At 36.0% G+C, this 24,254-nt stretch overlaps 1 protein-coding gene across 5 annotated transcripts in view; it reads right to left on the bottom strand.

Annotated features, from left to right (window-relative positions):
- Window positions 1-24,254, bottom strand: part of LOC142986440 (uncharacterized) — a 101,373-nt gene that overhangs the window by 44,255 nt on the left and 32,864 nt on the right. For 4 of the 5 annotated variants that reach the window (XM_076134947.1, XM_076134948.1, XM_076134950.1 and 1 more), the window contains exons 22-31: window positions 10,237-14,022; window positions 8,576-9,490; window positions 7,698-7,747; window positions 7,482-7,567; window positions 6,756-6,976; window positions 5,506-5,580; window positions 3,752-3,856; window positions 1,492-2,468; window positions 973-1,033; window positions 148-177 (exon numbers count right to left, since the gene is read on the bottom strand). In XM_076134947.1, the coding sequence (XP_075991062.1) occupies window positions 148-177; window positions 973-1,033; window positions 1,492-2,468; window positions 3,752-3,856; window positions 5,506-5,580; window positions 6,756-6,976; window positions 7,482-7,567; window positions 7,698-7,747; window positions 8,576-9,490; window positions 10,237-14,022 (6,306 nt within the window). The remainder of the gene's footprint in view (window positions 1-147; window positions 178-972; window positions 1,034-1,491; window positions 2,469-3,751; window positions 3,857-5,505; window positions 5,581-6,755; window positions 6,977-7,481; window positions 7,568-7,697; window positions 7,748-8,575; window positions 9,491-10,236; window positions 14,023-24,254) is intronic. The other variant, XM_076134949.1, reaches the window with a different exon arrangement.

Genomic DNA, 24,254 nt, shown 5'->3' with positions numbered 1-24,254 from the left:
GAATATCTCGTTTTGGAAACTGAATCTCTTAAAAATTATTGTTGAAGTAAATGAAGCTTAAAATTCAGCATTAGCATTTGCACATTCAAAGCATGAGTTGCGGAGTAACACCAAAATTGTTATTATTCTTTCCTGCAAGTTACTTACCTTTAACAATATCCAATTCCTTTGTGGAGTCTGAAAATACACATTTTAATTAATGTTCACACCAATATAAGTGTAAGAGGGCAGAATTCTAAGCTACGCTTAAAAAAATCAATACTACTAAATATTATTTATTATACGGCCCAACCGATTGAAAAAAATCTACAGGGCGAAAAAAAATGCCTAAAACGTTACTGTCCTACAGATGGGCCTTCTCCCCTCATGAGAGATGGGTTAGGCCTTGAGATCACCACGCTGGTCAAGATCGGATTGACGACGTTGCATTCCTTTAAGAACTGTGTTAAAAATAACTCTTAGACGGTCTTAGAAGATTGCATCACGATGTTTTCTTTTACCGATGGAAATAATGATTTTCAGCTCCTGAAAGCCTGAAATCCCTTCCTTGGGAGGTGCATGCTTAGACCACTCGTCTGTCAGTGCTCTATCATAAGTACTAATACAGTAATTAAAATATAGAAATGTATTTCTTTGATGGTCCTTCTTTCATGTCAAAACGGCTGAACCGATTCAAATAAAGTTAGGATAACTAATCTCTTCCGAAACAAGAATAATTATCCTACCTTTTTTGATGAAAGGACACGGACAACTTATTTCAAAAACATTAAAAAAATCACGCATTCTGAATCTTGGAGCACTGCCCCTTACAAAATATTGTATTTTCTTATGACATCGCATGACAAATTCTGGGTGACTTACAAGGTGCAGAGTTTTTTAAAATAACGCAATACTAGTAGTTATTCATAGCTTCTGTCAGCTCATTAAATGAAGAGCTAAATTAAATCCGTGCAGCAGACGAGTTTTCCCTACCTTTAATAACTGTAGTTGTGTGTGTCTCTGCAACATGTTCAGCTGTTGATTCCACTATTGCCTATAAAAAAAACACACAATTTATTTAGTCGTTGAGAGAGAATAAGTGCTAAGTGTATACCCATTTTGTGTAAGACTGATTAACATGAAATTTTGCAACAAACACTGTATAACTGTTGCTGAGAGCAATGAGAGCATGCTAAGTAGTTAACCTATAGAATAAATTATATGAAGGTTCTGATTGTGCGATATAAAAACAATCTATTAAAATTATTAAAATGATGATTGAACAATTTTTGAAATAATCAAATAAATAGATATATTATAATAAGTAGGCCTTTGCTCAGCAGTGGAACAAGGAAACAGGCTAAATAAAAAAAATGGACAACTCACATACTTTATCTACTCATCATACAGTTTTTTTTTAAACTCTTAAACAAGCTAAGAAACTCAATCTAGGGGTAGAATAAAAATATAGCCTGAATTGATTTCATATTTACACTATTCATTAGTATTTACCTCATGTGCCTCTTTTTGTTCCCAGGACCGTGGTTTAAAGTCTTCTGGGTAGAAATGAGCTATAACTTCTTCAACAGAGGAGTGCTTTAATTCTACCATTTTCAAGAAAGCTCGGAATCCAACCTTAGCTGCAATAACATCTTCATCTTGAGTTGTTTCTTCGGTAAGTACTTCTGTAATTAATGCACCATGTCCCTGACGTTCTACTAAACGGACCAGTGCTGATTGTGATTGCGGAACCCGTAAGGCAGGAAAATATTGTGAGTCATACAAGCTTTCAATTTGTTCTGTTGAAATACCGCATCTCATCATAAAACCAATTTTGGCTAATTCTCGTAAAGGTGATTCACCAGGTCCAAATTCTTTGGCATTTATAACTTCAAGCAATTCGTTTATTTCTGCAGCCGCCCGAGTGTCACTCTCTACCATTTTTATTATTCCTTTTTGTGTTTCATATGTCATTTCAAATGGCTGTACAGTCTCTTCTTTCTCAGGTTGTGAGGATACTAAATAATCATGAGGAGTTATAACTGGTTCAGCTTTCTCTTCTTTTGGTATTAACTTACTTTTTTGGTCTACCTTTTTATAAGAAGCAACATCGACAGTTTCTACATAGTCGGCTTCGCTAACAACTGTCTTTGCTTTCTTCTTATCAACTTTTTTACCCGATTTTTGTTGCTCATCTGTTACCTCTTTAGTTACTTCTTCTTGTACAATTTCTTCAAGCTTAACCACTTTTTCTTTCTTTTCTTTTTGCTTTACTGTTTTCCCTTTTCTTATTTGTTCACCGCTTTCAAAAACTTGTAATTTAGCTTTCGTGATGGCCATACCTATGTCGCTCACAGCTTTACACATATAAGTGCCTTCTAATCCTTTAACACATTTTTTGATAGTACACGTTGTACGATTATCATTATTTTCAATAATGAAACGTTCATCAGTTCTTATAACCTTGTCGTCTTTGTACCAAAGTATTTCTGAAAAAGAAAAGATGTTAAAAGTAATTTGGTTAATAAAATATAATAAGATAATTTTTTAAAAATCAAATCATAAAAGTCACTCCCGTTAAGAGAACGAGAAGAATTCCTATATTGACCATTTTGACTTTGACAAATCATGTCTAAGACACTTTAAAGGGCTTCACACACGGCAGCAATGATGAATATGCGTGTACGTGGGACACTCAGAAAGTTTTGCGATACTCAAAAAATTTTTCTACAGTGTATATTTTTTTAATCCATCTTTTTAAACATCTCTTTAAAATTACTACTGTGTATGCGAAGTTTCGTGCGACTAAACCATTTTTTTGGAAACCTTTTCCTAATACCTCTTAGACCCCTTCTCCATAGCCTGTTAGAAGGCCGCTAGCATATCTTCAAGCGATGAAAATGAAACTTTTTTGAGATGTTTTTTTTGGGTTCGGAAAACAAGTCACTCAGTCTTGACACGTTTCTTTCCACAATAGCCGGCAAAAGACGACCATATTTTCTCCAGTGGCTAAAGTATGCCAACTTCGCTTAATTTACAAAAAAATAACTAGTTTACGCACATTTCTCAAAAGGTCCTTGATCTATAAACTTAGTTTCATACAAAAAAATTGTTATTCGCTATTGTTATAAACTTTCCGAGTGCCCTAGAACATCATATTCCGTGATGCTATGAATAATTTAGAGCATCTACCACGCAACAGTTAATGTGATTTAACTTTTGTTTTTATTCCACTGTTATAGATACCGTTATAGTTCCGGTTGAGCACTTTCAACTGCTAAAATGTGTCGAATTTCAAGAAAAAAACTCTAAAACTCATAAGTTACAGAAATGTACTAACGTTTGTTATGAAAATAGTAATGTTGGTACATGTTTATTAAACCTGCCGAAAGTCAAGCCCTTTTTATACAAAACTCGGATGCATTTGAAAATTATAAATAACATCGTGATAATTCAACAGTTTGAAGCTTCATGAGTGTCCTTGAGCCACAACAGCAATCGATTAAAAACAGTTTTCAAGAAAAGACACTTTACGAGTATCCCAATGAATAATATAACCGAACTAACGACCTTTGTATACATTTTTTATGATACCTTACTTGTTTATCCGACATTTTGATCGAATTGCATCGACCATGCTCACGGGCTGACTCAGCAGAATATAATCAGCCTATTATAATTCCTTTTGTACAGGTTGCGAAAGTTTGAAATCGTTAGGACTTCTATTATTATGCTCTGTCTGCTTTCTTCATTACTGAGCTAAAATACTAACCTGGGGTCGGGTTGCCACTATACGCAGCGTCGAAAATTACGGTTTCGTTTTCTTCAACACGTTCACCTAATATTTCTTTCACAAAAGTTGGTACTGATTGCGTTGCTAGAATAAAAAATATATTTAAAGTTAATTAATAAAAATGTTACAATGGTTTTATTTTAAAAAATATAAGAAAAGCAGTAACAAAATTAATATCTAGACGTAGGACGATGTTAATATAAACGCCGACGCACAGTGTATAATTTTGCTTCAAAAGCGGACATCCTCTTTTTATAGTGAATTTCGATGGATATATGTTATACTATATAATATGAACCACCAGTTTATAGTTTTTTTGAAAGGTTAATGAACTTTGTCAAACCCTTTTTTGTAGATATTTCTAAAAATAACAAATTCTCGCTTTATTTAAAATTAACAATTAATTAAAGATTGTTTTAATAATGTCTTGTATAAATTACAAGTAATTGCGAGTAAATTTTTTTTTCTAAATTTGAGAAAATAAATTCTAGAAAATTTTCTATTTGACTAGCATTTAGATTTATGATTAGCATTTTGTTTTACCAAAGAAATACACTCTAGTCATGTAACTTCTTACTGAGAAAAATTGGAACATTTAACGTACAGAACTACAGAACTATAACGCTTCTAAGTTTTTTATCAATTTCTATGGAAATAGGGTTGTCACAAAAATAATGAGTTTATTTAATAGGTCTATACGATGGGTTCAGATATAGTTCTAGACTCTGTTGTAAAGGGATGTTATGAAAGAATTACACGATATCTATTAGATATATTTGTTAAAAAATATATTCCTGACTTAAAATTTCAAAATGTTATTTCTCCGAAGTCCTATGTTATGTTTAAAGCATCTAGTGTTTTTGTGGAAGTAATAAAGACAGCAACGGATCATTTGAAGTTTAAAAAATGCTTATGATTATTTTCGATTTCTATCTCTCTTAATATAACATAATACAAGGATGTCCGCTTTTGAAGCAAAATTATACACTGTGCGACGACGCGAGTTTTCTTGAGCTCGCCCTTATTTGCGCGTTGACTGCGTATATTAAGTAGGGCCTATACATCCCATTTGATTTGATGCACCTATACTACCTACATGCGTTTGTATCAATCGTTGAAAACGCAGTTGGTACTGGAATTTATTTTATTTTCTCTAATTGCTTATCTCTAATTGAAAAGTTTTAAATTTACATAAAGCAAAATCTTTACAAGATAGTATCTATCTTTTTCTAGATAAATAAATCTGTAAAGGGGTTAAATCTGAGGTCGCCAAGTAGTCGAAATTCGACTATAATGAATTGAAATTTTTTAGTTATTCAATACAAAAATGTATGATATTGAGTAAGACCTCAGTAAAAATATAAAACGGCACTCTATGTCTATGCCAGTGCTCTATGTACCTATAAAAAAATTACAAAAACAAATGTCAAATGCATGTTATTGTGTGTAATATTTTATTTTTTGTTTTAATGTATTTTACAAGCATCATTATTAAAAAATATTAGCATTCTGCACTACTCCTACACATAAACTATAAGAGTGCTAATTTTCATAAGCAGGGGACCAAAGTTTTTGCTTCACGTATTAATTTATATATTATCACCACTCATTTGAGATACATTCCATTTGCGCCGGGCCTGGGTTAATTTTTCATACTGCGTGAGCATATTATTGTTTCTCAAAATAATATCACTTATTATGTCTTCATAATATGTAAAAAACTTAAAAAATACCTTTTAACGCAGCTTGTAATTCTTCCATATGTGTTACCCATTCTGGTTTTCTGTATTCCTTTGTTCCAATAATACCTATTAAAATGAAATTCACAACACATTAATACTGTAGAATCTTGAATAGCACTATAAATTCGTTTTTGTCGTGTTATATAGATATTTATGCATACGAGGTGAAAGACCTAGTTAGGCACGGTAAATTTCACAGGTATTGGACGCATTTTATGTTTATCTTATGATAAATTAACTGAACATTTGGCGCAGTGGTTAAAGTGGTCACCTCGCCGCAATAACTGTAGCGCCGCGTGCGGTGGGTTCAAACCCCATCCGGGACAAGTATTTGTTTGATGGGCACGAGGATCTGTTCAGCCAGAGCCTTGTTGTCAAAATTTATCGAAATAAATTTGTATTTGTAATATATAAGTTTATTTGTCAGTTATTTGGATACCATAGTAAAAGCTCTGCTTAGTTTGGAATCAAATGACCGTGTGTGAGTTGTCCTATGATATTTATTTGTTTATTTAAAATAAACAATCGAATGGTCAGAAAACTAAGATTACTAGTTGATAAGAATATAATTCAAACCTAGCAAAGCTGCTAATATAGTTAGTAGATAGACATTTCTACCTTTATACTTTTAAATACATTAATATTATAGAAAGGAACCACCCACGCCCGGAACAAAACATTTCACTGAGGGCGTTTCAGTGAAATGCAGATCAAGTTAAGATTCTTCTTCAAGACAGTGGTGTAAAAATATTGTTAATGATTTCTTGCTGTGGGTTATCATAACAACATCCCATTTTTAATATTATAATGGTTCTTTTTATTTTAAATATCGCAAGATTATAATGACAAGTAAAAAAAAAATATATTAAAAAAGTGTCTTATGCTCGGGTGCCAATTACTATCGACTGTACTAATGTTTTTTTTCCGTAGGTGTACCTACCTACCTTTCTTTTTAAACAATCACACATATACTTAGTTTTGCCGTAGAACGTTTAAAAATTATATCTAATTAAATTATAAATTCATAATTTTATTACATTGTGATACAAGAGTTCTGTGTTGAGTACGTAAGTCAAAGGATACAGGATGGAGGATTTTTCTCAGTATAGGAAGGATAGTATTAAGGACACGGTATAATTAAAGAAGTGTCTATCGAAGGCCGCTGCAGCTGAAATTGTAAGTTTGAATAATTAACAACAAAAAGTTATCTTGGTTCTTGACAATATTATCTTATTACTTACTTTCTACCGAAAGAGCTGCGATAGTAGAAGTCACTCCTAAAGAATTGTATGCTTCAAATACTATTTCACCCGTGTCATCTTGGTACACTTCGGGTATGATTAAAATAGACGTGCCGTCTTCCATTTCTTCTATTTGATACTCCTGAGATTGTACAATCTCTGTACCTTGTTTCAACCATCTTATTTCAGGTTTAGGCTTACCTATGGCTTTGGCTTCCAATCTGAAATTGATTTTAATAGTATATAAGTCAAAAATTAATACACGTCATAAAATCTCCTGCACTTAATATCTCTACCCGGTCCAAATTTAGGCGGGCGAAAGGTAGTGCTAATACCTACAAAATAGTATTACGTGTGAGCCCACCACGCCAGCCGAGTGTGGGTTTTTGAGACTTAGTTCCACTCCTTGGTCTCAGTCCTTAGTTAGTCCAAGAACTGCTTTAGAACTCGAGTATAAGAATTAGTAATATTAGTCCAAAAAATCATTATACAAAGACGCACTAATAATATGACAATTAAAAAATAATTCAATTAAGAGTAAAATTAAACAATCGCAATAACTCATAGTGCTTCATGCATATATTGTAAAAAGCCCTAAATGATTACAATTAACGTACTTTTATGAAATATTAAAGCGCAACACTTTATTTAAAACCGAAGCACATATTGAAATAACTAGAGAACTAACTAAAGGTAAAAGTCCGCTAATGTTTAAAGTAGAATTACCTTGTTAATTTCCCCTCAGTAGTTGTAACTACAGTTGGCAATGCCTTAACTATTCGCGGAGCGAATTCTTCAATGTCACTTGCCTTCTGTAAGAAAGCGTATTGGATTCTTTAGAACAAGATAATTATAGTTGCATAAAAAAGATATATTCCTAGAATTATAAGAAATTATTCTATATATTTATTTTTTACTTAAGTTACAAAATTTTTTTCTTACCTCATCACTCAATATCTCTTCTTCTGGTGCGTTAGGTACATATTCATAAGCTAGAAAAATAAAAAGGATAATTACGATTTTATACATTATTTGATAAAATACGATGTATTTTAAGACTGTATAATTCCTGACGATTATATTATGATGAATAAATAGTTCATTTATCATTGAGACACAGTTGCAACGTAGATCTTTCAGTCATTTGTGAGAGGAATTATACAGTGAACACATTAAATTATATGTTGACGTATTTCAACACATCCATGCAGCTTTTAGAACTCAAGCATTGCGTTTTTATTCGGTGTTTTGTGCACTACTAGCGATATTTTTTTGTAATAGCTGCAATTGTTTTGAACACTTCTTGTGCATGTGTTACGTTGAAATTAACAACGAAGAAATATATTTAATAAAAATTATGTGCATGTAAAGCCGATTTTTCGTATATTTAAATATATACGACATAGACTGTAAATGTAGACGTCGTGTTACTTCTAACATGCCTTTAGTTATAATTAGCCGTTTTTTCATATTACGAGTGCGCCAGTAGGTACGAGTCACGTAGTAATAATATTATACTGAATTTATTGTTTATCTGATAATTTATACCGTCCGAGAGAATTTAGACCGAACACACTCGTACTGTCAAAATACCGGCTATAAGCTTTAAGAATATTTTCTAAGGTAACATGGTGGGCATCGTATCGCCATAAGTTCAAACTTTAATTTGCTCTACAGATGCATGGCAAGTGTGATATTTTATTTGTACAGTTAATTTAACTTGTATAAATTAATTTAAATAAACTCATACACTCTTTAATTTGATTATACATGCAAACTATTGTTACATGCGATGCTGAAAGTATAAATCACGTCACTACCTTCCACGAGTACTGTACATTGACAGTTGCAACTTCCAAATTCATTTGTAGCTATGCAACTATATTCCCCTGTCATTTCGGGAAAGGCTTCTTTAATGCATAACTCGCATAAGCCTGATGCTTGTCGAGCAACAGTTATATCTCTAGCTCTTTGTACAGGAGCCCCGTTATAGAACCAATCAATTTTTGGCCAGGGTTTACCCGTTATTATACATGACAGTTTAATTGGTTCCCCATCCATTATGGTTAGGGATTCCAAAGGTGTCACGACAATTGGTGCCTGTCCAAAAGGTTTCTTATCTTGGTGTTCTAAAAGTAATGAAGCAGAGGAAGAGACAGAGCCTGAAAAATTTTCAGCTCTACATGTAACGACTCCTAAGAAATCTTCTATAATATTTTCAATGCAAAGACATGAAATGTTTTGCCTGTTTGTAACGTAGATGTTAGTTAATTTGTTTTGTTTAGCATAAGAAGTTACTTCACTTGTATTTATGAACCATTGGAAGGATGCATTGGGACTAGAAATTACTTCAGCCTCCAGAAGAACTATATCTCCTAAATAGACTTTTTTAGGATGTAATGGCCTAATAAATATGGGCGGTACTATTTGATCATCCTCTTCGTTATGAGATTTTAATAATTTTATGGAACTCGCTGATTTCGTAATTAAATTGTTGTTTTCTATGGTGACTTCATATTTTCCTACTTTCTTTCTGTCTACGTTATGTATTGTTATCGTAGATATTCCATTTTCAGTGTGTATAGTACAATCTTCACTTGGTTCAAGGATTTGATTATTGCGATACCATTTCACTCTGTTATCATCCGCAGGTTCATATACAACAGTCAATTCGAATGTATCTTTTTCTAATACGTTCTTAGCCATTATAGGTTGAATTATGATTGGTTTCTCCTCTGTAAAATAGTGTTTGAGTTAATTGTGTTAAATTTTTTTTTAATTTATCTGGTGTGAACCTAATATGAATAAATTGTGTGTTATTAAAAGTGTATAAAAAAACTTCGTTGGGTTTATACAACATAAAATCTGTTGGTATATTGATACAAAAGCCACACAATATGATTTATGCGACCCAAAAAAATATTGACATTGCTCTAAAGCTTCATCTCAGAAGAAAATCGGCGGTCATTTTATTTATATGCTCTTGCTCTTTTTTCGCTGTATTCGCGTACAGCTATTATATAGTCTGTGCGTGTTAACAAGTTAATACATAACACGGGGACATTGACATATTATTTTGTCGTTAGTGGTTTGCAATTGTAGATGACAATTTATTTCCTATTGAATGTATGTTTTGTTGTTTAGGGTTGGTTTTTCAACTACTTATACCCTGTATTTCGGACAATCGTAATTTCAAGAAGTTATTGAATTACAAATATTGGTTTTCATTGTTAGAAAATGAAAGTGTGAAGTGTAAGAAAAATGATGAAAGTTTCAATGATAATAAAAGAGCAAGGTACTTATAGATATAAATGTCCACTCAATTCTTTTGAGAACGTATGTATATCATAAATAATTGTATAGTATGTGTGTTTGTGTAACCATGCATCTGTTTGAGAATTACAAATATACATAATGATTGAATTTCTTGAACAGCCCGTGATAATTCTACGTAAAAAATGTTATAGAAGCATATTCTTACCTTTTTTATCATCGGTTTGTACTGCTTTCTTAGTTTGCCTTTTCTGTTTTATTATTTCAATGATTTCTTCGTGTTCTTTCGTCGGCTCCTCCTTTTTCTTTTGAACTAAAGTCGTTTCTTGAGTTATAGTTTCTTCGACAGATTTTTCTTTTTTTACCTTTTTCTTCCGGTCGTGTTTTTCTACTGTCATTATTTCGTTTTTAACTGTCTCGAGCTGCAATACTTCTGGACGTTCTTCTTCGGGCGCTTTTTGTTTCGGAACTGGTCTAAGTGTTACTTCTTCTTCCTTAGGTTCCTCTGGTTTCGGGCGTCTTCTGCCATGCGGCCACTTAAGCTCCTCGGGTGCTGCCTCTTCTACTGGCTTGTCCTTTTTAACTGGCTTAAGTTGCACTTCCTCGGGCTTCTCTTCTTCAGGCGCCTTTTGTTTGGGGATTGGCTTAAGCATAACCTCTTCCTTAGGTTCCTCTGGTTTCGGGCGTCTTCTGCCATGCGGCCACTTAAGCTCCTCGGGTGCTGCCTCTTCTACTGGCTTGTCCTTTTTAACTGGCTTGAGTTGCACTTCCTCTGGCTTCTCTTCTTCAGGCGCCTTTTGTTTGGGGATTGGCTTAAGCACAACCTCCTCCTTAGGTTCCTCTGGTTTCGGGCGTCTTCTGCCATGCGGCCACTTAAGCTCCTCGGGTGCTGCCTCTTCTACTGGCTTGTCCTTTTTAACTGGCTTGAGTTGCACTTCCTCTGGCTTCTCTTCTTCAGGCGCCTTTTGTTTGGGGATTGGCTTAAGCACAACCTCTTCCTTAGGTTCCTCTGGTTTCGGGCGTCTTCTGCCATGCGGCCACTTAAGCTCCTCGGGTGCTGCCTCTTCTACTGGCTTGTCCTTTTTAACTGGCTTAAGTTGCACTTCCTCTGGCTTCTCTTCTTCAGGCGCCTTTTGTTTGGGGATTGGCTTAAGCACAACCTCCTCCTTAGGTTCCTCTGGTTTCGGGCGTCTTCTGCCATGCGGCCACTTAAGCTCCTCGGGTGCTGCCTCTTCTACTGGCTTGTCCTTTTTAACTGGCTTAAGTTGCACTTCCTCTGGCTTCTCTTCTTCAGGCGCCTTTTGTTTGGGGATTGGCTTAAGCACAACCTCTTCCTTGGGTTCCTCTGGTTTCGGGCGTCTTCTGCCATGCGGCCACTTAAGCTCCTCGGGTGCTGCCTCTTCTACTGGCTTATCTTTTTTGACTGGCTTGAGTTGCACTTCCTCTGGCTTCTCTTCTTCAGGCGCCTTTTGTTTGGGGATTGGCTTAAGCACAACCTCTTCCTTGGGTTCCTCTGGTTTCGGGCGTCTTCTGCCATGCGGCCACTTAAGCTCCTCGGGTGCTGCCTCTTCTACTGGCTTGTCCTTTTTAACTGGCTTGAGTTGCACTTCCTCTGGCTTCTCTTCTTCAGGCGCCTTTTGTTTGGGGATTGGCTTAAGCACAACCTCCTCCTTAGGTTCCTCTGGTTTCGGACGTCTTCTGCCATGCGGCCACTTAAGCTCCTCGGGTGCTGCCTCTTCTACTGGCTTATCTTTTTTAACTGGCTTGAGTTGCACTTCCTCTGGCTTCTCTTCTTCAGGCGCCTTTTGTTTGGGGATTGGCTTAAGCACAACCTCCTCCTTAGGTTCCTCTGGTTTCGGGCGTCTTCTGCCATGCGGCCACTTAAGCTCCTCGGGTGCTGCCTCTTCTACTGGCTTGTCCTTTTTAACTGGCTTGAGTTGCACTTCCTCTGGCTTCTCTTCTTCAGGCGCCTTTTGTTTGGGGATTGGCTTAAGCACAACCTCTTCCTTAGGTTCCTCTGGTTTCGGGCGTCTTCTGCCATGCGGCCACTTAAGCTCCTCGGGTGCTGCCTCTTCTACTGGCTTGTCCTTTTTAACTGGCTTAAGTTGCACTTCCTCTGGCTTCTCTTCTTCAGGCGCCTTTTGTTTGGGGATTGGCTTAAGCACAACCTCCTCCTTAGGTTCCTCTGGTTTCGGGCGTCTTCTGCCATGCGGCCACTTAAGCTCCTCGGGTGCTGCCTCTTCTACTGGCTTGTCCTTTTTAACTGGCTTAAGTTGCACTTCCTCTGGCTTCTCTTCTTCAGGCGCCTTTTGTTTGGGGATTGGCTTAAGCACAACCTCTTCCTTAGGTTCCTCTGGTTTCGGGCGTCTTCTGCCATGCGGCCACTTAAGCTCCTCGGGTGCTGCCTCTTCTACTGGCTTGTCCTTTTTAACTGGCTTAAGTTGCACTTCCTCTGGCTTCTCTTCTTCAGGCGCCTTTTGTTTGGGGATTGGCTTAAGCACAACCTCTTCCTTGGGTTCCTCTGGTTTCGGGCGTCTTCTGCCATGCGGCCACTTAAGCTCCTCGGGTGCTGCCTCTTCTACTGGCTTGTCCTTTTTAACTGGCTTGAGTTGCACTTCCTCTGGCTTCTCTTCTTCAGGCGCCTTTTGTTTGGGGATTGGCTTAAGCACAACCTCCTCCTTAGGTTCCTCTGGTTTCGGGCGTCTTCTGCCATGCGGCCACTTAAGCTCCTCGGGTGCTGCCTCTTCTACTGGCTTGTCCTTTTTAACTGGCTTGAGTTGCACTTCCTCTGGCTTCTCTTCTTCAGGCGCCTTTTGTTTAGGGATTGGCTTAAGCACAACCTCCTCCTTAGGTTCCTCTGGTTTCGGGCGTCTTCTGCCATGCGGCCACTTAAGCTCCTCGGGTGCTGCCTCTTCTACTGGCTTATCTTTTTTGACTGGCTTGAGTTGCACTTCCTCTGGCTTCTCTTCTTCAGGCGCCTTTTGTTTGGGGATTGGCTTAAGCACAACCTCCTCCTTAGGTTCCTCTTGTTTTGGACGCCTTCTGCCATAGGGCCACTTGGTTTCCTCAGTCGTTGCTTCTTCTAGAGGAATTTTCTGTTTCAATATCGGTTTTAATGTAATATCTTCCTGTAAAAATTCCTCCTGCTTAGAACGCTGAAGTACAACTTTGTTTTCATCTTGCTTCAGATTGATTGTTTCTTCTGCATTTTCAATATCTTTTTGAGTGGATCCTTTGCGTACCTGTCTCAATGTTACATCTTCTAATTTCTCTTTAACTATCGGAACTTTTTCAACTTTTGTGGGTCGTAACTTAATACTTTCTTGAGTCCACGGTATAGAATTTTTTCTTTCTTCTGGCATGGTAAGTGGCTTTTCGTCTCTAGAAGGTTTTCCGGATTGCCACAGCCTGTCCTCAATTTCTGCTTCATCTCTTTCGATATTTAAGATTGAACTTTCTTCTGTAGCTGATACAGTTTCTAACAAGCTTTCTCCCTGACGTGGTCTTCTCCAATGTTTGATTTCTATTTTTTTATCTTGAGTAGTATCTTGTTTTTCCAAATTTACACCTCTTTCTACCTCTATACCAGAGTCTGTGGTAATTTCTTTTGACCGGGGTTTTCTCCAGGATTTAACTTGTAAATTTTCTTCTGTTAAATCATCTTTTACTTGAAGAATAGTTGTTTCCTCAGATAAGACTTGTTTTTCGACATGAGTTTGTAATACCTCTTGCTTTGGTTTTCTCCAGTGTCTTACTTCTAGCGCGTCATCTTTGTTCTCTTTTGTGACATCAATTTTGGTTTGTTTCCTCCACGACACTCCCTCAGCAGCTTTTTGGTAGTCAACCTCATGTCGGTTGTCCACTTTTAGAATATTAGTCTCTTCAGTCGATTGATATGATGTTTTATAAATTTGACTCAAATCTGAATGGTCTACGCTTGTATTTTTTATGTCTGTTGTATCATGCGATGTCTTGCGGAATACTTTGCTGGACTCTGAAAAGGAATAAAGGATTGCATAAAAAAACTGCGTTTTAACTAATATTTATATTAGTCAGATTTTTTTAATTAGAAGTGGGCCGAGATCATATTGTTAGTCGAAAAGCGCATGTCTAACAGCGTTGGCGTAGAATAGAAAGCAGAAAAGACGGATCAAAAGTCGAGACCCATTCACATTATACGGGGCTCCATTGATTAGTCAAAAAGAAATGGGTCCCCACTGTTGATCCTTCTATTCTGCTTTTTAATTCTAATCCAAACTAATGGGTTTGTTTTATTCTTTTTAGTATATAGATATTATTTAAAGTCAAATTAAATTTCAGTTAAATCTAGTTCTTACTAAATAGACAACACTCGTTTTCCGAAAAGAATCAGTTCAGCCTATTCTCAAAGTTCATTGTATCTGATAGTTATTTAATTCTAATTAATATCGTTGCTTTGGATATTATTAGTTTTATCTCGAGTATAACGTTCATTAGGCACAATTCGACTCACCACACATTGCAAAAACATTATTTCACTTGTAAAATAATATGAAGCACATTACTATTTTTAGATTATCATTGAATTTGATGATTATAACCTTTGGTGGGATCGCCAAAGTCCTATAACGCGGGATCTGGGACAGAAACCATATACTTGCTCCTTAAATACCTGTTGAATACACTTCAGTTCTACCTTTTGACAGCTATCGATATCCATACTTCCATACTATCCATACTTCCATACTAATATTATAAATGCGAAAGTAACTCTGTCTGTCTGTCTGCTACTCAATCACGCCTAAACTACTGAACCAATTTGCATGAAATTTGGTATGGAGATATTTTGATACCCAAGAAAGGACATAGGCTACTTTTTACCCCGGGAAAATGACGCATTTTCCGGGAAAATTCAGGTGGCGAATGAAGTCGCGAATAATCAATATTATAATGACATTGAATTAACAAAATTCCGTTGTCATGGCAACTGTTTTAATGGCGGATATGCCTTAGCGCGACTTCGTTATACTAAGAGATATAAATAATTTTGAGATTATTTTTCGTGAAAAAAAAGCATATTTTATATCATCACGCTACGACCAATAGGAGCAGAGTAGGTAACAGTAAAAGTGTTACAAAAACATGGAACATTCTGATCCATTCTCTCTTATGTGATGCAAGCGAAGTTGCGCGGGTCAGCTAGTTATAGTATAAAGCAAAGAAGCTTTCCGCGTCTGTCCCTATGACTGTATATTATATGGTATGTATGGTTAGATCTTTGAAACAACACAACGGATGTTGATGCAGTTTTTAAATTGATGGAGTAATTCCAGAGGAAGGTTTATATGTACATAACATACTTAAGGCTGGATTTATTGCTACGCTTTCAGACGCGCCGTTGAACAGCGCGCGTTTGAACAGCGCTCGTTTGAACAGCGCGCGGTCCGCTGTAAAACGAGATAAACATCGCGCGTTTCGCTGCTGTGTACAGTCGTCTACAAAATGAACATTAATGCGGTTAGAGTAGTGGCTATTTGCTTCTTATGAAAAAGAAGGCAAAGAAGACTAGCTGTTGATGCTTATAATGGTACAATACAAGGTTACCAAGAGGCGAACACGTAAGGACTTTTTGTGATGAGAAAATAGTCATAAATTTCATAAATATTTTCGTGTAGTTACAAGTTACAGTGTTCTTTACGACGATTTAGCTTATTTCACACCCCCATAACTCCAGAGGAAAAATTGGCGATCATACGTTCCGTATCGATATTATAATGCATGTTGTACTGTACTTAACGGCGCGACTCAACAGCCTCATCCTAAAACGTATACTGATCGTATCGTAACTGGCGGCGCGCGCTTCGGCAGCGCCGGCGATCAGCGCGCGTTTTATCAACACCCGCAGCTATAAAACGCTACTACTACCACTGAACAATCCCAAACGCGTGGCTATAAAACCAACCTAATACATTAGAGAACCAATAACAATTTCAAAATGTCTAATGCGGCGTTGTAAATAAACACATTTTTTTCGCTTACATTAAAACGCTGGCTGAAGATACAAGATAGACCAAAATAGTTGAATGACAACTTATATTTCTTAAGTTATACGCGAGTGGAACCGCGTGTGTCTTTTAGTTTACAATAACTGAGTCTGATCTGCTCAAACGAGTCCCTTCAAAATGAAGTTTATGCCATTAGTTGTTATGAAAACTAATAATATGACATAAAAAATTATGCCGTACTAGAAGAGCCCAACTCTGCGTCGTAGACATTTTTAAAACTATAATATCTTGTTTTCAATCCTAAATTAGTATCTTTAAGGCTAGATTTAACTATAGCTCGGCGAGACTACTAATTTTATATGAAAATGAAATTTATCAGTGGTAAATTCTAGTTTTGACTTAGTATTTCTAGTTTTAACAAAGCAAGGCATCAAGTTAAATATAGTCCTAACTGCGGTTAGCACATTTACTTATTACATTTAGATAATAGAAAAAAGTCATAGCAAACTTTTAATACATTAACTGCTATTTATCGAGTCTTCCTTTTGTTCGCTTAATATGCAGATTTACATAGCGATCAACTTATCCGTTTTATCAAAAATCACTTAGAATTACAAATGCTTATCATTATTATTACCACACAAAGTATCCGGTGCCGTTAGCAGATACAAGTACGCATTTTTAGCCCCCGACGCAAAAAGAGGGATGTTATAAGTTTGACGCGTCTGACTGTCTGTCTATGTGTGTGCGTATGTGTGTCTATCTGCCTGTCTGTGGCATCATAACTCCCGAATGGATGCAGTGATTTCGATTTAGTTTTTTTTATTAAAGATTACTCGCACATAGCGAGTGTTCTTAGACATGTTCGATGAAAATCGGTTGAGCCGTTAAAATTTGTAAGAGGTGAAAGTGAGGGCAGGAGAGGAAATTAACTCGGATGGGGTCTCAAATAGCTTCGTATGATGAGAAAGTTGGTGGTGGGAATATTAGAACGGCTTAACCTAACTAGCCAATATATAATAAATATAAAAAAAGGATAAAATCGGGGGTTCTTAAAATTTTTAATTTTTGGTTATTGAAGTGCTCACATGCTGGTATTTTATTACACAAAAGAACTGTAAAATCAAAATTTGCCAGCGGGTAACAGTGCAGAGAATGTTAGATGAAGACCTTGGTATTAACACCACCCTGCGCTGTTCACATCCAGACAAATTAGGGAGGTAAAACTGATGACAGATTGGATGCTTAAAAATCGTAGGTACTATCGAACAAACTGAATCATGACCCACCATGTGCTCATTTTCTAAAACACGTCTATATACGCGTAGGTCGAAATTGGCTTGAACCTACGTTTCCTTGGTAATGGATTTGTTATCTGTCATTATGGCGACAAATCTTTGTGCGCCAATACAATAATGCTTTGCTACCGTTTTCAACAGGCTCCGTGGCGTAGTAGGTTGATGTTACGACTGCGACGCGTCAGGAGTGGGTTCGATACCCACTCAGGACATGGTTTATTCGGCCATTATAGGAAATAATATAACTATAAAAATTAAAATAATATAGGGTAACCAGCACAGTTATTACCCGGTTAAGGAATCGATTTGGTCAATTGTATCTTTATTTAGTAAAACATTGACATAAACTCTATTATAAACGCAACTTAAATATTCTTTCTAAAAGAACACAGTCCTTTGTTTCAATAACTTTATACTAATTCAATATAAAACACTTAAAAACCAGAAATACTAGCGAATACTGTTAATTCAAATGTGTTATCTTTAACAAATATTGCAACAAACTTACTTTTTCTTTTCGTACACTTGTCGCACAAACGTCGGACATGAGTTCTATAAATTAAAAATGTTACCAATATTCTAAAATTGACATATATCGCAATAAATTTGAACTGGTTACTTTAGAAATTAAAATAAACTTATTATTCCTTAACATTGGCAATCACTGTATGATGGGCAATGACTATAGTGGTTACCCTGATCGTTTCACAGATTTCTAAATGACGTGCTATTTGATATTTGACACAAATAGGTTTTTTCGTAGTGAAAAGAGTTTAGACTATTTACATTCTAGATTCAAATTAAGAGTGATTTATGGAAAACGTATCTACGTACTGTAATAACAAAGGTCAAAGTTGTCTGTAGTCGTAATACATCATAACACAGTCGTATGCATGTTTAAAATGTCCTAAGTGCAACTTTGACAATAAAGATGAAATTCTTACTGTTTTGACGGTGTCAAGCGAATTATCGGCAAAATGGGTCATGATTCAGTTGGTTCGATAGTACATTGATATTAAGGCCGACCATGGCGCAGACTGTAGGGCTAACGTAGGACATTGCACAGCCGTTAGGCTTACATACAGGGAAGAACTTTGCTCAGCAAAAGCATAGCAAAAGCTACAGGGCGCATTAAAAAAATATCAATTCCAGTCATCCGTACGGGCTATATTAAATGGTATTATGATACCATAGTGTATATTATTGTAGTGCATAAAGTGTTATCAAAACAACAAAGAACAACTATAGAATATGGTTGAATTATTTAGGCATTTAAAACATTAAACATTATGTTTCACCTTAAAGCCGCTCTAACAATTAACTGGTATATGTTACTCCGTCCACAAGCGGATCGGCTCGGCTACATTGTCTTCGCGGCAATTTTTCTGACAACTACTCAAATAAGTATACAACATTGTTGATGTCGATAGTACCTACTTGTCTTTTGAGTGTTGACCTATAACCATATTTATGGAAACTCATTCAAACACTCAAACACTAACTATACGTTGACTACAGGACAACAATGTTAACTCACGCTCATTATAGTATGGTTTAACGCCTTTTTTTTACTTTGGTCAGCGTTTTTCTGACTGATTTAGAAACGACAAAGTTTAGTAACGGTAAAAGCTGTAGACTCGGGATGCGACGCTGGTCAGCTCGTAAGAATATAAACCGTCACTAGCATGCTACACCTATGTCACAAACACTAAACGGTAGTTGCCCTCAACGGTCCGTAAACGATCTGTCGGTTAAGGAAACCTTGGAGCGATCATCTTATAGATGAGTGACCATAGTGATGTCATCTCGTTTGGTGTCAATTAAGATAACAAATAAGCCACGTCAAAGACATTAGGGTGGCATAAAAAACCTTGACACTAGGTTGACCACTAACCATACTATAAGAAGAAGAAGGCGCCACTAACTGCGGTTGGTATAACAAATTTACTATAATATTATCACTTTTACCTTACACTTATCAAATTAAGCCACTTCGTAAAGAATTCGTATATTTTACTGTAAATAGTAGTAGAGTTTGGGGAAGTCTCATATTAACAATGTCGTGAGGCACGAAACAATGCACGGTTAAAGTCTTAGAAGTTGAGGCTTGTAACTTCCTAAAAAAAAAATAATATACTTAGGTGTTACGAGAATGAACATAAATACTATTCGATATATCTATTTTTCACTTTTTTTCATGAATGTGTTTCTTCTTCAACTTGCTCAATCCAGTGCCCGGAATTATAATAATTATATGTCCGATAACTATAATAAATTTACATTAAGATCATGAATGCTTACGTTTTTATAATCATTGCTTAGGTACTAATGTAATTTGCGTAATTGTGAAAGCTGGGGCAACAGGAATACCAACACGGATGATTTTTCATTCACACGAATTGGGGTTTAAGTATAAATAATACCAAAATACAATGTTTGAATTTTATCGAACTTTCTGCTAGTCCAACAGAATAGGAGAGCTAGAGAGCAGGGACATGCATGGGGTGAGGGGTGTAGGCGAATGCGGTGATAATGAAGAATGTTAACTAATTTTGATGATAAGCACTCCATATTCTATATTAAAAATAAAAAAATACTAGTAAAAGAATTACTTCGATACGTCAATTATTAGTTTCCGATTTATAAGTAAAACAAGTTGTAACCGCATGATGACGCTGTGACGTCATTGTAGGAACAACACGCTCAGTCTGGCTCACACAGTCCTTAATAATAATATTTACTATTAATAATATGTAATAAGCGGACGAAAACCACAAAAAACTTGATACTAAGCGGAACGCGGCCTGCGGGGCGCGTTGTGATATGACGTCACGCTGTAAGCGGGACTCGACATTTTTCGAAACTTTGAATGCTTATAATATCAAAACTACTTGGTATTTTTGACTAAAACAAAAACGATTTGGCATACCTATAACATTCATTTAATTAATGACGCTCGCTTATCATTTGCTACTTGTCGCTCAAGATACATTTGATAGCTACAATTTCATAAGCAACATATGAAGCAAGAAAAATCTTGACTTTTCCAGTTACAGCAGTTACGACCGCGTGGTCGGTAGTTATGCAGCTGCCGCTGAGAGATCTCAGGTTCGAATGCCGAGTCAAACCATAATTTATTATTGAGTCTTTCTGTCAAGAAATGCTTAAGTGAATGCTCGGAGTTACGAAGTTGGGGTTCCACTAGGCTATAAGAATAAGGGAAAATAGGAAAGGTAAAAGTGAACAATACCCAGTGTATTGCGCACACACTTCTGCAATATAACAAAGTCTTCTACAGTTGGCTGGTTTCATTGAAACTGGCAGCGCTACAGCTGAACATCGGCTTGGACAACATTACGTACGAACAGTACGAGTATTTCGGGAAGTATACATTTATAAAATAACAATAGAATTATGTAAATCTACACCTAAAAAATTACATGTACTGTTACTGATGGATAATACCTAATCATCGCATAGCCTAAACTTCGGATTACGGAAGCTAGAAAAAAGTAATTGAGACAAAGGGTGTGATTTTATGATGTAGTGGGCATAAGAAATGTTTTTACAATATTCCGCCTGGAGAGTAAACTAAAGGATGAAAGTTTGTTTGAAATTTCGTCACTTAGATTTTTCGAAAATAAGTACGTAACTAGCTGTTTTTGGTAGATCATTCGTTTGAGAGTTCGCGAATTTTCGAGTTAGATTCGGCAAATTTTACGATTAAGTCCTAAAAATACCTGTTTCAATGTTTTTAGAAAATCAACCTCTAAGAAGTGGAAACAAGGGATGAATCTTTAAATGGGATTTCGTTCATGTTCATAGATAGAAAAGCGAAACTATATTTATAGGTCTTTGATAAGAAACAACTTATATGTATAAGTTTGTGTTCTTGGAACGTGTTATTAGAAAATCATCTTACACGCAGTTAAAATAGGGGTTGAAAGTTTTTATGGCAGTTTGTTCATATTTGGAGCTACAAGTGTGAATCATATATATATTTAACTATTTCATTTGAAACAGTAAATACCTCTTACGTTGCCTACGATGGCTACGTTCCTCACATGTCATCAGTTTCGTACAGATAATTTTGAACCCATATTGCTTCGTATGTTTTTTGCTAGTCATTTTATGTATTATCTAGACTACGACAGTTTCGTGTATGTCTAAAACAAAGTAAGCGTTCGCTGCACGAGCCAGCGGGCGACAGATAATCCAAAATTTAAATTCCCAGTTGTCCCTTCTAACACTGTTCCCAGTTGTCACCCCGGTAGACAGTGCTCAGATGAGTGGGAGCCTTGCTCTTGCCACTCCACTCTTGACCGCTTATGGGGCGGGGACTGTTTCCTCGTCAATTATCACTCCAATCAGCCAACTAGCAAATCCTCCCCTATGGCTTTCTTCTCTAACCGGTCCGCGGTGGTCTGTTTCTATTCTCGTTTACAAGTGGTCAGGTGTTAAAAATATTCACAGCCTTACGTATGGTTTAAAGTTCTGATATTTATGGAAAATGTTTAGGTAACGCTTTACTATTTTAGAATTATCTTTTTATTTTTACCTTGACCGACACGCTACCTTTTTTACCTAGGATAATCTTTTAAGTACACGGTATACTAAATGTTATTGGCATAAATAGAGCCATTTTCATTAAACTACGCTACCTACACACAGTGCCTCCGACAAGCCGCTCTTGCCCGCTAATACGGCACCACTACGGCTCGAATGCTAGGAACAAACTGACGCCGCAAGCCGCGTAACCCGCCGGTACATCCCGCAAGCCACACCGCCGGCAATATGTATAGGGAACTTAAGCGTACCTCGAGTTAATCATTCAGAGGAAATTATATTGTTTTAGAAATTGTATTTGTGTAAAGGTATAGATAAGGCGTTGTTGCGTTGCCTATGTTGTTTTCACTGTTTTAGCCATTTTGGGTATAGACAGTATGCACGATCTTCCACCCAGGGAACGTTAACCTAAGGTACGTTTTAAGTGGGCCCGTGGGTGACCCGAGCGATAGTGCTCATATGGGTCACTGATGAACATGTTATGGGCAATGCTCGACAGTGCGTAATATTTTTCATTTCGAATAATAATTATGAGAAAAATATATAATAATAGGAATGGTAAATACAAATGGCGCGATGGAGCCGCGGGTTCGTTTACACGAGCACAATACTTTTGCACAACAAACAAATTGAGTGCCGGGGACAGAGGTTTATTGTTTCGGGAAAATCGCGGGGATTCAAAACCAAAATAATACAAATTAATTATGTACCTACTTATCAAAATTTAGCGATATCAAATGCAGAAAATCTATAAAATATTACGAATATATACCTCATAGATAATGAATTTCATAAAATAAATATTTATCACATTATCTTTTCATCCGGCCGTTACCAAGGCGGGCTAGTACTCAGATATATTTGAAAAGCGAAATTCTTGTTAGAGCCATTTCTTTCCAGCCATAGGATAAGAAAAAAGGTAGAGACATGTCATAGGAAATCTGATTTTATTACTAAGGTAAGTAATAAGAAATAAACAGAATATAAATAAAAAAACATATAGTTCTTAAAAACAGATACATTATATACTTTTACAACGTTATTATTGTAACAATTTCGCAGTTTTGTTAAGGCTGTCTATGTCTGTATCCGGCAAGTAAATAATGTTTCTGGGAATAAAGTTTGTATATATTTTTTACGAAATTGATACTCTTATTACAAGAGGAGATACATGTGCTACAGTGGAACAAAAATGGGTTAATTTATTTTAAAATGTTTGTATGTTGTTGGGTAACTGTTTGTATTATTATTATTATATTTAATAAAATGTAACTGACATGGTATTATAATCAAAAGAATTTATCACGTATCGTTGCATCATATACAACGTGCCGCTCCAATGGCTTATTTCCTTCAACGTATGGGTAGGTTTCAGGGTTAAAAATCACGTAATAAACAAAAAAATATTATTGTTGGCTAATTGAAAAAAAAAATTACACACATACTAAATAATAAAATAATGTAATCAAAAATGTATCACTCTGTACAAACATCGAAAGTATATTAAACGGTGCAGTAACGTCGCGTGCATTCGCACGCCCAATAGCAGAGTTGCAAGGAAAGAGTTTAGTTTCATTGATTTGAATATCATATATTATGACTCCTAAGCCCGGTGACCGAACTTTACTCGAGTTGATGAGTTTTTAATAAAGTTAATTGTTAATAAATCGGTAATAAATATTATTAATACAGATTTTAAACGTATTTTTTTAATATTGGCATGATAAAACCTAAGGAAATAACTTAAGACAGAAGGTCCTTTTAGTAGAGACTAAATAGATTAATCGACTGGGTATTTATAGATCTTACAACTTTTTACGGCAGAGAGACTGAGCTGCGGGACTTGGGGTTTTTACAGAATGTTTTTGATGGCATCTCACTTCTTTTTGTAGAGAGAACATAATAATATGTCCAATTTGTATGGAAAAACGTTTCTTTTTCATAATTCAACATATTTTCCTATGGAAATGTTGTTCAGTTTCATGGGCTTAACACCCTTACCCACCCTTTTCCCCCTCCAGTTATGCCTCATATAGTTGGTACCTATCTACACTTATTTATTTTATTATTATTTTCTACAGTAATATTGATTCCTTAACTGCAAATGTAACCTTGTAATCCTAAACATTTATATGGAATTACAAAGTTATTGTTGCATTTAGTGTATTTAGAAAACTGGGCCGAAATTAGAAAATATTTAGGTTTTCTCGTGATTAAGACACTGAACCCTGTTTGTATTCTAAATTTGAAGCTTTTAAGTCTGCTAGAAGTACCTTAGCCTTTTGATAATCGGTGAGTCAGTGAGTCAGTGAGTGACAAAATTCAGAAATTTTAACAATTGTTATTCTTAAACTACTGGTTCAAATTTACTGAAATTT

This window comes from Anticarsia gemmatalis, chromosome Z, assembly GCF_050436995.1.
Source record: "Anticarsia gemmatalis isolate Benzon Research Colony breed Stoneville strain chromosome Z, ilAntGemm2 primary, whole genome shotgun sequence".
In the NCBI taxonomy this organism is placed as follows: domain Eukaryota; kingdom Metazoa; phylum Arthropoda; class Insecta; order Lepidoptera; family Erebidae; genus Anticarsia; species Anticarsia gemmatalis.
Note: the sequence above shows the minus strand (reverse complement) of the source record. Positions and strands in the feature narration are given on the sequence as shown.